The sequence below is a fragment of the Bubalus bubalis genome, chromosome 3 (assembly GCF_019923935.1).
Source record: "Bubalus bubalis isolate 160015118507 breed Murrah chromosome 3, NDDB_SH_1, whole genome shotgun sequence".
Classification (NCBI taxonomy): domain Eukaryota; kingdom Metazoa; phylum Chordata; class Mammalia; order Artiodactyla; family Bovidae; genus Bubalus; species Bubalus bubalis.
The window spans coordinates 144,834,988-144,850,773 of NC_059159.1; the positions used below are offsets into that span (position 1 = coordinate 144,834,988).

At 39.0% G+C, this 15,786-nt stretch overlaps 1 protein-coding gene across 19 annotated transcripts in view; it reads right to left on the reverse strand.

Moving 5' to 3' along the window:
* CDC14B (cell division cycle 14B) overlaps positions 1-15,786 on the reverse strand; it is a 133,477-nt gene that overhangs the window by 17,307 nt on the left and 100,384 nt on the right. For 14 of the 19 annotated variants that reach the window (XM_025282033.3, XM_025282042.3, XM_025282032.3 and 11 more), the window contains 5 exons: positions 15,096-15,183; positions 14,580-14,810; positions 7,589-7,727; positions 6,969-7,128; positions 6,160-6,257 (listed from right to left, as the gene is read on the reverse strand). In XM_025282033.3, coding sequence (XP_025137818.1) covers positions 6,160-6,257; positions 6,969-7,128; positions 7,589-7,727; positions 14,580-14,810; positions 15,096-15,183 — 716 coding nt within the window. Of the gene's footprint in view, positions 1-1,429; positions 1,575-6,159; positions 6,258-6,968; positions 7,129-7,588; positions 7,728-14,579; positions 14,811-15,095; positions 15,184-15,786 lie in introns of all 19 variants that reach the window. The other 5 variants (XM_025282039.3, XM_025282035.3, XM_006063085.4 and 2 more) reach the window with 1 other exon arrangement.

Consider the following 15,786-nt stretch of genomic DNA (forward strand, 5'->3'; position numbering starts at 1 on the left):
GCAGGAGATGTAAGAGAAGTGGGTTCAATCCCTGGGTTGGGAAGATCCCCTGGAGGAGGAAATTGCAACCCCAAGTCCCATGGACAGAGGAGCCTGGCAGGCTATAGTCTACAGGGTTGCAAAGAGTCAGACACAACTGAAAAGACATAGCAAGCAAGCAAATAGTAAGTCTATACCAATAAGATATTTTTAAAATATCATAAATAGGAACATGTTAAGCAGATTTTCCTTAAATTTGAAAAGAAAAGCATCTGCTAGATTTTTAAATCTTTTCTAGCCATTTGAAGACATTCAGTGAAAGCACAAAGAACTGGAGTTGGTTGCAATGGAATTATACTTTGGAGGAGATCCTAGAAGTCACTTTTGTATTCCTTTATAACTCCCAAGTCCAAGTCAGAACAGGACAAGAAATTCTTAAAATTTGAGCTAAAGAAAAAATTCAGAGAAAAAAGAATGTAGCCTGGATGTAAGAGGGTAGCGGGGAACCACAGTTTCACAAGACACATCCTCCTCCTCTGTGCTCTTGCTCTTAACTACATGATGTTCTCAAGTAAGCTTCTTGCCACATTCTTCTACAGAAAAGGAGTCTCTCCACTGTTAAGGTATTCATTTAATAACAAAGAGTATTAGGAGAAGACAGATTGTGCCTCAACTAGTCTAGTAAGAACATTCTGATTACTTGTGGGAACGGAGGACAGTGGGAGCGCAAGGAGCACAGTAATTGTCATATGGAAACACACAGACAAGAGACTCCAGTCTTCTGTGCTTTCCCACTTTTCTTCAGCACCAAGTGCTGAAAACCATACTTAACTGTATGCCCTAAAGAGGAGGAAGTGAAACAAGGCAGAGGAGAAAATTTTGCTTCCTTAAGATAGAAGACTGGGCTTGCTGAGAGAGCACTGTGTACAATGGCAGAATCAGAGGTGAAAAAGGATGCAATGCTCATGAGACCTCACGGCTACAAAATCACCTTTGCTAACAGCAGAAAACCAGTGGGAAAATTCTTTTTGCTAGATTAGAAAGACTATATTAAAGATATCTACTCAAGAAAACCAGAGGAAAGTTGTACAGACAACTGATTGAAAGAAAAGCCATCCCAATGATCCCAAACTAACTATATATTTTTGACAGGAAAAAGAAACTACTTCACTGTCATCATAAATTGCTGTTTCAAAAAAAATCTGTTAAGAGTAAGTGCATTTTAAAAACAAAGTGTGTTATTTTTAACGTCCCTTGTACGAAACTAACAGTGAAGACTTCCTTCCCTACCACCAACCCAGGAAGAGCAAAGATTCAGAATAAGAACCTTGGAAAAAAAAGGCAAATCAAACAAAGCTAGAAGAGCTGATAGTGAGAAAAACATGCATCATGAGAAAAACACTGGACACCAGAGGTGAGCACTAGTAGAGAAATGGAATGGGACACTTACACAGCAGCTATCTGTCAAAGGTCCTGATGGCTACTGTGCTCTTAGACCATCGAGACAGAACAGCAGGATGGGGAGAATGTAGTCACAAACAATCCACCAGATGACAATACTACACAATGCAGAGGTCAGCACAGCTAGGGAACATCTGGAAAGGGGCAAAGGGGAAAGAACAGATGTTCAAACTGAGAAGCCAATAAATAAATAAATAAAGCCACGTGTGAATTTCAGATACCCTGGCGATGCAAAGGGGCAGGAAACAGGGATCAAACTTTGCTGTTTTATGCTGGGGGGGGAAAAGCTGTCTTCAGTTTTAAACAAATTTGTTATTTGGTAACAAAAGATTAAACCCAATCTCTAGTTGGATAACTACCCCATGTTAATTTAATTTGTATGATACAGAAATTAAGAGTCACAGCTATGTGATTGAAATTCTTTAAAAAGCACAATAACCACACAGAAAACCAAATCACAGACAAAAATGAGGCAAAACCAACCAAAAAAAAAAAAAAAAAAACACCCAAACCCCTGAACTGATAATTAACAACAATCTCATAGGAGGCACAATTAAATATAAGTGGACACAACGCAGCACGTGTCTGCATTCTAGATTTTCATTTGTTCCTCTAGTAAAGCTCATGGCAAGATAATTATTTTCCAATGATGAAGCATATCTACCTACACTGTTAAGTGGGTTCTATGGGATTATTCAAAGATAACTATATCTGTATTTTTACCTGCTCCCATAGGATGCACTTCCATTCTTCCTGCATCATTTTCCTTTACCCCTAGCAAACCTAGCAGAAATCATCAGCATGGTGCAGAAAGAGGTAGCATGGATGAAGTTATAAAATCTACTGAATCAATTTTAGCAGAGACAATAAGACTTGCCATTACGTTTTGGGTATCACTTGAAGATCATCATGCTACATCATTGCCTGTCTTCATGGTAGTCGGGATCAGAGAAGCTCTCTGACAAAATCACTAATTTCATAATTTCTAATACTTCAATTCTCCCCAAATATTGACTGTTTGTGAAACAGAAATCAATGACTGGATGTACTATACAACTTTCTTCTAAGAATCATCAGTACTTATCTATTTTTTCACTCACTTTCCCTCTTACAAGTATTTTCATTTGGCTAAGTACCAACAGTGAAGCAAAATAACATGTCCACATTGACACATGGGAGAAACATTTCAGATTTTTAACCCAAGCTTCTGCTCAGGAGACTTTCACTTCTAAAAGGGGACTTTTAACTTCTAAAACAACACAAAGACTTTGGAAGGAAAAAAATCTCCAGTTGACCTTTTCTGGGGCCAAAGGAACTACAAAGAAGAGCAAAGAAGAGATGACTGCAACAGTCAAGAGGGTCGGAAAAAGCAGAGAGAATAAGGAAGGAGAAGGATGGAAAATCTACTGTGACTAATCTTAAATTCTCCAGGGCCTTTACATATTATTAAGAGCTTAGAATTTCAGCATTTTGCTTTTTCCTTTAAAAGTGTGACTTAAAAGCGTATTAATTGTGTGCATGGGGAGAGGACAGTTTGGGGATTATTCTATTGTTTAAGGGATTATAAATACAATTAAAGGGAATCAGCAGTGAAAGCTGAGGGCTGGGGTTCCATCACTGGTCAGGGAATTAAGATCCCACAAGCCATGAAGCATGGCCAAAAAAAAAAAAAAAAAAAAGATTGTTTAACATATGCCAAGAGTGCTTCACAAGGGGCCAGTGCCTTTTACACCTTTTGGGATAAAGTGGGGTGTAACTAAGCAAATGGATAGCATAAAGGCTGGAATTTTCTCCATGGGTTTTTGCTAGTTACTATCATTCAGCCACCCATCAAGTTCCATCTCAGGGAACTGCACATACCAAGATAAATATCACAGCATCTCGTGTCACCTTCTGGTTTCCAACAATATTTCTAATTTTAGTCTACATTCGTTGCTTTCTTTTATGTTAACACAAACCTTTGATCTATGGAAGAGACTTTCATAGTTTCATTTTTTTAGAAGGCAGCATCGAATGATTTGTATTCTTATAAAACATATTCACAAGGTAGCAGAGTTACTAAAGGAAATTTCCTTTAAGCATTATCAAACTCAAGAACCTTTGCCTAAGCAGAATTCCCATCCCCTGACTCGCAGCTTGACTTCTGAACAGAAGGCAACAAGCTATTGAGAAATAAACTGATGCTGCAGATTTTTTAAAACAGAACAAAAAACCTGGACATAACTAAAAGTAACCCCACAAAATCATCCATTTTATAGGGCTTGTGATTGTGGCCCCTGGACCAGCAGCATCTTTGACACCTGGGAGCTTGCCAGGAAAGAAATGCAGAATCAGATAGCATCCCAGACCCAGTGACCATTATCTGCATTTTAACAAGCTGCCCAGGAGACTCAAACGCACACTGAGGTTTGAACAGCACACTGAGGTTTGAACAGCACTGCTCTAGGGCACTAGCTATTTCCTCCTGTAGAAAACTGGCTTCAGAATGATTATTTGGAGGGACTATACTATTTTTAAATAAAAGGAACCATTAAGACCTTAAATGAAGACTTGAAATTAAAAACAAAATGGCTTTTGGAATTTAAAAAATTATTTAAAATGCACCATTCTTACAGCATTCTAGTTGACTGCATGCACAACAACAAAGAGAATGCTTAATTAATGCCTATAATCAACACTGATGCCTTTCATTCACATGGCACTTTATTATGGAAAACTCATTCCTTCCCTTCGGGTCTTTTAAGAATCTCCCAAGGCAGTGGCCCACGATGATACATCCTTTAGGTGGAACTGAACTTTGGAATTTAAGATTATGAGAAGATACTAAGGACTAAGATATGAAGGACCACTTTTAATTAAAGAGGCCTGTTCTTCAGACTTAGGGACACAGTGAAGGAAGGAGAGAGTGGGAAAAATTGAGAAGAGTACATTGAAACATATACATTACCCTGTGTAAAATAGATGGCTAATGGAATTTGCTGTATAACACAGGGAGCTCAACCCGGTGCTCTGTGATGACCTAGAAGGGTAGGATGGAGGGGGCAGCTGGTGGGAGAAGAGGGAAGGGATATATGTATACTTATGGCTGATTCATGTTGTTATATGGCAGAAACCAACACAACATTGTAAAGCAATTATCCTCCAATTCGAAATAAATTTTTTTCTCCTCTGGCTCAGACAGTAAAGAATCTGCCTGCAATGCAGGAGACCTGGGTTCAATCCCTGGGTCAGGAAGATCCTCTGGAGAAGGGAATGGCAATCCACTCCAGAATTCTTGTCTGGAGAATCCTATGGACAGGGGAGCCTGGCGGGCTACAATCCGTGGGGTCACAAAGAGTCGGACACGACTGAGCAACTAACACTACTCCTAACTCCTACTACTGTGTCATAGTTTCTTACCATATTACAAGATGCTTACTGAATAATAAGATAACCTGTCTCCATCACCAGAAAGGCAGGGCGGGGGGTGCTGCAGAATTTGGTACCCACCCCACAATGAAAGGTACTAGAAGGAAGGAATCCAATGGCACAGGTGGGAGCATCTCCTAAAGAATATCTTGGGAAAAAAGTACAATGGCCAAGTTTTTTACTTTACCATCTTTCTAACAATCCTGGATATTCCTAGAGATTGAATCTCAACTAACACTTACATGAGGAACTATAAAAGGACACACACAGACAACCTAATAACTATAAAACTTGCTATCTCCACTTTAAATCTCCTTCTGTGACTTGAAAAGAATTCCTCCAACAAAAAGTTCATATAAAAATATAGTTTAATCAATTCATTGTTGACTTAAAATAACATGACATTAAGCCACCATGTCACCACTAATTAAATTCCACCATATCAAAACAAATTATGTACAATATGGTAGTAAATTTAAACAAGTCTGCAATTTTAACAACTACAGACAAATCTACAGTCATTCTATAGTTTACATCTTCTGTCACTCTCTTGAGGATGTAAAATGGTTATGAGAAATGAATACTGCATACCATATTAGTAAACAAAGAAATCAGCTATTGCAGCCATCAGCCAAAGGTGAGCTGGTATGCTCTGAAGGAACTCAGAAAGGAGAAGAATACCTGCCATCTAGCAGCCATCAGACTGCAGCCACTCCCCATGGTGAGCCTTGAGGAGACTGGGATATGAAAACACAGAATACTGGGCCCGAACAGCTGAGGTGCTGATCAAAGGAATGATTTCAGTGGGCCCAGACTTCTGTATCTTCCCATACATCTTCCCATCAATTCCTTCACTTTAGATATCTAGCTTTCTTTTATTAATGGTGATCTTTTGACACTTAGACTACCTGCCCTTTGCTGCAAACTCCTATACATCCTGGTGCCTCCCTGCACACCCCCATCACCTCCTCAGAGCAGTTCTCTCAGGGTTACTTGAAATTCTGCCTCCTAGGTTTCAAAGTCCTAAAAATTTTTAGTTGACACTTATTATCCATAGAGAAATAGTTTTCCGTGTAGTGCTTTCCTATCTATACAAGCTAGACAGGTTACAACAGAGGACAGAGATAAATAAAAGATACCTAAGAGTTTCTTAGGCAACACCTTTAGATTGTAAATAAAGTAGATACTCGTTTCAAGGTGGCATAATGGTTATGCAACCATGGAGAAAATGTATTGAAAAAAATGCTCATGAAGGAAGGACCTTATACACAAATTAAATAACAACAACCACATGAAGGAAATCAGACTCACGTGAGAGGAATAGCGTTTGTTTTTGACTGTCTTCTGCTTTTCAGGGCCCGAAGTCTATCACCTTGTGTCACTCCACTGATTTCGTCATCATCACTGTACTGTATAAGTAGAGAAACACTGAGCTAATGACTTAAGCTGTACTTATTAATGCAGTGAAGCACAGCAGCTATATTTATCCATACAGATCATACACAGACACATACAAATATATTCATACTTCAACTTTCTGATGAACTCTAAAATATCTTGCTGCTTTCAAAATAAAGCTATAGGACACATTTCAGGACACCTGAAAGCTGACTTTCACAAAGAACCCAATAGCACTCTTATTATAAAACATTTTGACAGTGAAGAGGCATAATGGGTTTTCAATATTGAAAACACTTTCTTTAAATTTTGCAATCTACTTACCACTACAAAACATATTTAGTATTGCTACCCCCTAAACTCTTGGTTCTTTAAGGTTCCCCATTTGCAAACAAGTGGTCTCCTAAATCAGCTATCACGAAATGGGAAAACATAGGGGAGACGGGGTATCACTAGGTCTATATAAAGAGTTTACTTTACATACCTCTTTTTATCCCAGTGTCTTGTGAGTAAACAAAACATAAACTTTAGTTTTAGGGACACATAACTTTGTTTGAACTATTTTGACTAAAAAGTTCCTAGACAGGGCAGTAAGTATAAAAAATATGTGACAATAATCCCTCAGAATGTGCTTTATTTATCTACAGTTTTCTCCACGCCCTAAAACCTTCTCAACAGCACTTAAAGCAATGACAACAGCGTGATGGGGGTGGTTCGATTACCAGTTCAGGTTCTTGCTTGTCTTGATTCTCGACCCCATTGATTGAAATGTCATCCACAGCCAAAAGGAGTTTTGAGACAGCCGCTCTGTGTTTTCCATTCTCCTGACCCCTCAACTTTTGACGGAAATAGTCACCTTCTATCCAGAGGCTTGCCTGTTTCCTACAGCATTTAAGTAACAATATCAAAATACAGCCTTCCAGAAAGAAACATACCAACAACTTTCTCCTACTGCTGCTACCAGGGACTAAGAAAAATTCTAATTCCCATCACCTTCCAGACCCATGAATTCCTGAGGAATTACTGATAGCGCAGTTTGTAAAGAATTCATCTGCAATGCAGGAGACCCCAGTTCGATTCCTGGGTTGGGAAGATCCACTGGAGATGGGACAGGCTACCCACTCTAGAATTCATGGGTTTCTTTTGTGGCTCAGCTGGTAAAGAATCTGCCTGCAATGCAGAAGACCTGAATTCAATCCCTGGGTTGGGAAGATCCCCTGGAGAACGGAAAGGCTACCCACTCCAGTATTCTGGCCTGGAGAATTCCATGGACTATACAGTCCATATGGTCACAAAGAGTCAGACACAACTGAGTGACTCACTTTCACTTCCATCCACTTACATCATCAAAAATTGTTGCTGTGGTCCAATCACCGAGCCAGGTCTGCAGATTCTGACCCAAGCAATGGTCTCGGTTGCTGTCATCCTGTAATGCTTCATGATGTAGCAGGCTATCAAAGTGCCTGTTCGTCCAAGGCCAGCTTAGAAAAGAAACAAACCAGTGAGACCTGGTCTCATCTGCTTCAGAATTTTGTTGGGCAGGTAGAATTTTTTTTTAAAAGCTTCCCAGGATTCTGCTCCCCTCAACAATGCTTCTCATGTTTTGATATAAAGTACAACCAACTAGAGAGCTTTAATTGGTATGTGATGCAGCCTAGAAACAGAGATTCCTAAAATCTCCCACATGATTCTATGTTTAACCAAATCCACTTTCTAAGAGATAATTCTCAGTAACAGTGTTTTATACTCTGGGTTTTCAGTTAATAATACCATCATCTTTCTAAAAATGTAAGCTTAAAATCTTGTACTTTCTCCCTCACCCAACATTTTTTTCTACTCTACTTTTATACATATTTGCACATGGACTTTTCTCCCCAATCTATTCCTGTTGTCCTTCTTTACTCTCATCTAGACTAGTATCATTACCTCCTGTGATGATTAATTCTAAGTGTCAATCTGGCAGGTGTAGTTGGATGAGATTGGTAGATTCTGAGTAAGCTGACTGCCCTCCATACTGTGGGTAGGCCTCATCCAATCAGTTGAAAGTCTGAAAAGAACAAAATATCCACCTCCCAAAGCAGAGACATTGCCAACAAAGGTCTGTATAGTCAAAGCTATGGTTTTTCCAGTAGTCATGTATGGATGTGAGAGCTGGACTATAAAAAAGGCTGAGTGCCAAAGAACTGATGCTTTTGAACTGTAGTGTTGGAGAAGACTCTTGAGAGTCCCTTGGACTGCAAGGAGATCAAACCAGTAATCCTAAAGGAAATCAATCCTGAATATTCATTGGAAGGACTGATGCTAAAGCTGAAGCCACTTGATGTGAAGAGCCGACTCATTAGAATAAGACCCTGATGCTGGCAAAGATTGAAGGCAGGAGAAGAAGAGGGCAACAGAGGACAAGATGGTTAAATGGCATCGCTGATTCAATGGACATGAGTTAGAGCAAGCTCTGGGAGATGGTGAAGGACAGGGAGGCCTGGCATGCTGTAGTCCATGGGGTTGCAAAGAGTCGAACATGACTGAGCAACTGAGTAACAAAGTTAGAGGGAATTTTCTACCAGACAGGCTTTGGACTTCAACTGCACCACTGGCTCTCTTTGGGTCTCCAGTCTGCCAGTCCACACTGCAGCTTTTATACTCACCAGCCTATATATTCCCATAAGCCAGTTCCTTATAATAAATCTCCTTCTCTACATGTACATATCCTACTAGTTCTATTTCTCTGAGAAACTCAAACTAACACAGATTTTGGTACTATGAAGTGGCATACTACTCAAACACTATGTAAAAATGTGGAAGGACTTTGGCATTGGGACTGTAAAGACCAGGAGAGTTTTAAGGCACATAATAGAAAAAACCCAGACTGCCTTGAAGAGACTATTGGTAGGAGGAATATGGACATTAATGGAGATTTCAGTGCAGACTCACGTGGAAACCGAAAGGAAAGCAATTCTTATTAGAAAGTGGCAAAAAACACCCAGAAACCACCTAGCTGAATTGTGCTCTAGTGCTTTGTGGGAGAGAGAACTTCTGAGTGACAGCCTTGGACATTTAACACAGTAGATTTAAATTCATAAGCAAAGTGCTGAAGGTCCAGCCTGGTTTCTCCTGACTGACATGAGAGAGAGAGAGAGAGAGAGAGAGAGAGATGAATCGTAGAAGTAATAGTTAAGCAAAAAGGAATGACAAACTAAACATTTAGAAAACTCTAGGCCTAGTCAATCTGAAAAAAGAGAGAAAGTGTATTCTGGATACCAAGAGTAAGATTAAAAAATAAATTCCATAACGATACTACCCATGGATTTAATCATGGGTAATTAAAAGCCATCTCAGCAAAAACCAAAAACATTGATATGATTACAGTAGAAGACACACTGACAGTTTGGACTAAAGGGGAGGATGAAACAGGGCTAAATAGGATGAAATAAAGGAAGGCTTTTTTTTTTAGGTTTCAGGGATTCCATAGGACTGGACAACGGAAATGGTTGCAAATAAGGCCCATCCTTCAAGAGAAGGTTAGTATGACTCTAAGGGTGATGCAGAGGTCAGCCTGGTTGCCAATACAACCACAGGCCCAGAGGTCAAGGCTGTCTACTCCTAGTGTCTCATAGGGCTGGGCCTCCTGCATAGTTTCAGTAGGCCAGGCTGCCCCTGCCCATAGCCACAGGGGCAGGGCCGCCACCTTGGGCCCAAGGGGATGGTACTGCCATCCCAGTGGACCTGTTGAACAGAGAAAGGAGCTAAAGAGCCTCAAGATCCAATGGCATTTGCTTTGCTAGGATCTGAACTTGCCTGGGACCTGTCACTACTTTCTGATTTCTCTCATTTGGAACAGGAATATCTATCCTATGCTTATTACATTATTTTACTTTATAAGTATATAACTTGTCTGGTTTCAGAAGTTCACAGACAGAGAGGAATTTGCCTCAGGATAAATCATACCTGAAGTGTCAACCATGATTCAGGAGATATTTAGATGAGACTTTACACGTGGAATTGATACTGTAATGGGTTAAGACTTTGGGGACTGTGGGAAAGAGTGAATGCATTTTACCTCAAATGGATACTGGGTGCCCAGAGAACAGAATGTTATGGACTGAACTGTGCCTCCCCAAATCCAGATGTTGAAGTCCTTACCTCCCAATAAGACTGTTTCTGGAAAAAGGGCCTTTGCAGAGGAAATTAAAGTTAAATTAGGTTATGGAGTGAGGGGGGCACCTAATCCAATAAGACTTGTGTCCTTTCTTATAAGAGAGGAAGAGATAGCAGGACTGACTATATAAAGAGGACAAAGAAAAGGCAGCTGGCTATAAGCCAGGAAAAAAGGCCTCACCAGAAATCAGCACCTTCATCTTCAACTTCTGGCCTCTAAAATTGTGAGAAAGTAAGTCTTATGCTCTACTGACTGAGCTAGTCAGGCAACTCTCAATTATAAGAAAATAAATTTTTTGTTGTTTAGTATTCTATTATAGTACTTAGAGCAAATCAATACACTGCCAATGAATCTTCCTTTTCCCTTGATAATCCAACCTTCACACCATCATCAGTTTTCTTCACCAAAGATCTTATCATATCAAATCCTCTTCAGATTTTTAACTGGTCAGCAGTGAACTTCAGAGTTTCCCAACCTCAGCACTATTGACATTTGGAGTGAGATAATTCTTTATTGTGGTGGCTATCCTGTGCATTTCAGCTGAAAATCACCTCAACTGCTTATTATAGTTGGAAAAAAATGAAATAACCAAAGTTGGATTTTGTTTTATTTTTTAGATTCGGCAAAATATGCCTAATATAAACTTTATCATTTGAATGGATTTTTGTTTATGAATCATTTTCCTGATTTCAATTACTTCTCTATGATTCTGTTTAGTTCACTGAGGTTTCTTTTGGGGTAGGTGATACGAAAATTTATTACTATCATGATTTCACCATCAAAACTTATGATCCTTTTAGCCTTTTGTATAACACCAAAAGAGAGACATTGGCTACTTTGACAACCTTACAGCAGATTCCAGGAATGTCACCAACAGCGTGACCTTTGCAACCAAATCCAGCAACCAGAACTTCATCATTTTCCTCAGAAACATTTAAACAAAAAAGGCTGTGATTATTTTGTCATTCTTGATTTGCTAAACCTTATACACTCTCTGATGGCAGAATCTGGCTGTCTGGCTTCAACACCTACTTCTTCTGCCACAATTCCCTTTGCATGAGAAGTGCCTCCAAAAGGACTAGCCTTCGGTCCTAATAGGCTTTCTTGGACTGTCTGTCGTGCTACCTGTGCTGGCCATGGAGCTTCCCAGCAGTATGAAGACTGCAACACTTGGCCATCCTGCCGGCGCCACAGACCTAAGCAAAAAAGCTCATGGAGCATTTTTAAGACAATCATTTAAAATTTTTAAATTCAAAGATCTATGTCTCTTTGGGGTCAGTTTCTGGTGATCATTTTAAAATGCAGAGACAGCATCATTGACAAATTAACATTGCTGTGCATTCACTACTACTATGTCCCAAGTATACTTGAGACAAATTATATTCTGTTGGTTGGTGGGCAAAGAGTTCTGTATAAGTCTGTTAGATATAGACGGTTTGTTGTGCCATTCAAGTCCTCTATTTCCTTATCTTCTGTCTGACTGTCCCAACCATTGCTGAAGGTGGGATATTTAAATTTCCAACTATTGCAGTACAACTGTTTTCTCTTTCAAGTCTGTCAATTTTTCCCTCTTATATTTTGAACATCTGTTATTAGGCATGTAAAAAGTTTATAATTGTTTTATATATATATATATATATATATTCTTGCTCTATTGAAACCTTTGTTAATATATAATGTTCTTGTCTCTTGTATTCTTCTTGATTTAAAGTCTATTTTGTCTGAAAATCACCTCTCTCTTTTGGTTACAATCTACACGAAATTCTTCATCCTTTCATGTTCAACCTCTTTGTGTCTTTGGATCTAAACTTAGTATCTTTTAGGTAGCATATAGCTAGATTATTTTTTTAAGCCATTCTTCCAATTTCTGTCTTTTGATTGCAGCGTTTACAACCAAAGTGACAATAGTAATAGGCTTTATAACCATTCATGTACGTACTTTCACAGAGATTTTAATTTCTTTATACAGCACTGAGTGACTGTCTAGAGTTCTTTCATTTGACCTTTACCATTTCCTGCAAGGCAAGCCTAGTGGCAGCATATTCCCTCAGCTTTTAGTGATCTAGGGATATCTTAAATTCTCCATCATTTTTGAAGGACAGTTGTGCCAGACATAGGATTTATGGTTGACATTCTTTTTCCTTCAGCACTTTAAACATAGCAACCTACTGCCCTCTGGCCTCCAAAGTCTCTGATGAGAAATATACTGATAATCTTACTGGGATCCTTGTATGTCATAAGTTGATTCTCTTATGTTACTTTCAGGGTTCTCTTTGTCTCTGGCTTTACATTGACTGACTGACTGCATCTTGATATAGGTCTGAGTTTTTCATGCTTGGAGTTTGTTGGGCTTTCTGATGTTTACATTCATGTCTTTAATCACATTTGGGAAGTTCTCAGCCATTAATTCTTCAAATAATCTCCCTGCTTCTTTCTCTTGTCCCTTTGGGATTCCCAAAATCCATAGCCTGGCTTACTTCATGGTGTCTCAGAGTTCCCTTAGGCTTGGGTCCCATTTCAGTCTTTTTTGTTGTTGTTGTTCCTCAGACCTAGGGGCTTCCCTGGTGGCTCAGATGGTAAAGCGTCCGCCCGCAATGCGGTAGACCTGGGTTCGATCCCTGGGTTGGGAAGATCCCCTGGATAGGAAATGGCAACCCACTCCAGTATTCTTGCCTGGAGAATCCCATGGACAGAGGACACTGATAGGCTACAGTCCATGGGGTTGCAAAGAGTCAGACACAACTGAGTGACTTCACTTTTACTTTTCTCAGACCTGATCATTTCAATTATTCTGTCTTTAAGTTTGCTGATTCTTCCTTCTGCCCGCTTATGACTGCTTGTGAATCTCATCAGTAAATTTTTCACTTCAGTTCCAGAATTTCCTTTTTCCTTTTAATGCTTTGTCTCTCCTGTTGATATTTTAATTTGATTCATACATTGTTTTCTTGACTTTGTGCACATTTTCTTTTACCTCTTTGAGCACCTTTAAGACAGTTGTTTTAGGAGTTCTCTGGCAGTCCACTGGTTAAGACTCCATGCTTCCACTGCAGGGGGCATAGGTTCAATACCTGATCAGGGATACTCCCATGCCATGTGGCAACAACAACAAAAAAATACAGTTGTTTTAACACCTTTGTCTAATAAGTTCACCCTCTGATCTTTCTTTGGGACAGTTTCCATTGATTCATTTTTTCCTTGGAATGAGCTATCCTTTCATGTTTCTTGGCAGTCCTTGAGATATTTTGGTGAAAACTGAATTTTCAGTGAAAACTGAAAATTTGAATCTGATAATGTGGGAACTCCAGTAATTAGATTTCTTATATGCTCCACGGTTTGCTGTTTAGTTTTTCTTTTCCCCAATGTTGGATTTTTCTTAACAAAAATATATTCCTTGTCTTCTTAGTTGAATAACCAAAAAAGAAAAGTTTAATAAATCCTAGTATATCCACACACTCATTCAATAAATACTTATTAAGTACCAGGCACTGTTCTAGTTACTGAAAATCTAGCTACTTGTTAGAAAACAAAGTTCAAAAGATAAGCTCTTGGAGTTTGCTCTGCTCACTGACATATGCCAGAACCTACCAAAGTAGGCGCTGAATAGACATTTAATGAATAAATGAATGTGATAAGCCTTTGTAGGGTTACCGATGAATACAACTTAATTTATTATACTTTCCATATGAAATTGGGGATTTAAAAGCATTCTTTGGGACTTCCCTGGTCATCCAGTAGTTAAGAATCCACTTTCCAATGCAAGGTATGTGGGTTTGATTCCTGGTTGGAGAACTAAGATCCCACATGTCACAGGGCAACCAAGTCCACAAGCCACAACTACTGGGCCTGTGAGCTCCATAGCCTGCACAACACAACTAGAGAGCCCACACATAACTAGAGAACCCACACTCCACAACTAGAGAGAAGCCTGCACACTGCAACAGACCTAAAGCAGCAAAAAGAAATAAATAAAGGCATTCTTTATATGTACAGCTTTTTTATGCCAATACCTCAATAAAGTAGTTTTAAGAAAAAAAGCAAACCACAAAAGGAAAAAAAAACACTCTTTAAAACAAAGCCATCTTCATGTGTCCTTGCATATAATCTAAATGAGTATGGTGTGTTTCTATACACACATATATACATGTCCACCACTCTTTAACCAACATTAGAAACATACCTTTACAGTGTACTGCAATGGCACCCTCTGCATTTTCACAAATATCCAGAAATTCTTTAACGATGGCATCAGTAGGGGTGCTGCCATCCGCAAAGAAAAGATCATAGTGATCGAAACCAGCATTTGTAAAGCGTTTGGCATCATACATCCTTTTATTCAGACGAATAACTGTAGTAACGTTGTGATTCTTAAAATATGGAATATAAGCCTCAGGAGAATGCTGATGGTAACCTACATAAAGAAATTCACCAGATGTTGTAAAATGCAGAAAGGAAACAATGGATAACAGTATCACTTGTAACTGCATGGAAACAGTATCTGGACTGGGGATTGAATACCAATTTGATTATAACTATGAAAAAAGAAATTTAAAAATTAAAATCCAGGCAGAATGATGAGATAAACTGTTTAAGAGTACACTTAATTAAGAGAGCAGAGCTTTGGCCTCTTTTAAAAGAAAATACCGGATGGATACTTTTAATAACAAAACTATACTGGTCTCATATTTTTGCATACCACTTTCAAGTCTGGTTCTTGAATGAGGTCCACAGAAGGCAAGAAATCGGTCTGGTATTATCCAATTTAAATCTCCATTTTCTGCTTTCTGCAAAGGGAAGATCACAATTCATTCTTATATTAGTCTCCTCTCCAGGTCCCTTTCAATAGTGAGTATCTTAAGGACTTCAAATCCATTTCCTTTAGCACAAAAGCTGTTTACAAATGACCATGAGACAGGAAACTAAAATTTATCCTGTTATGAATACTCTCAGGGAATAGTCAGCCCTCAATATCTGTGGGTTTTGCATCTGTGGATTTGGAAGGCTGACTATGAGATTTGAACACCTGTGGATTCTGATATCAACAGTGGGTCCTGGGACCAATCCCCCATGGATACCAAGAGACTATAGTTAGTTAACTTCTGGTCCTAATAACTTTCAGTTAAACAGCATTTTTTTTCCTACAATAGTCAGCCTCTGGAAAACACAGCTGACTGCTGCTGCTATCCAGACTATGCCTAAATACTTTATTGTATCCAAGTAAAATCTTATGTAGTTGCTGCTAATCAGTAAGAAAACCAAATTTTCTATCATGAGGGATATGGAAACTTTCCTGTTTTCCTGAATTACTAATTGGCTTCCAATGTGAGCAAATCGTGACTTCTTAAATAAAGAAGAAGAAAAAATCAATCTAGGGTCCTGGTTTCTCA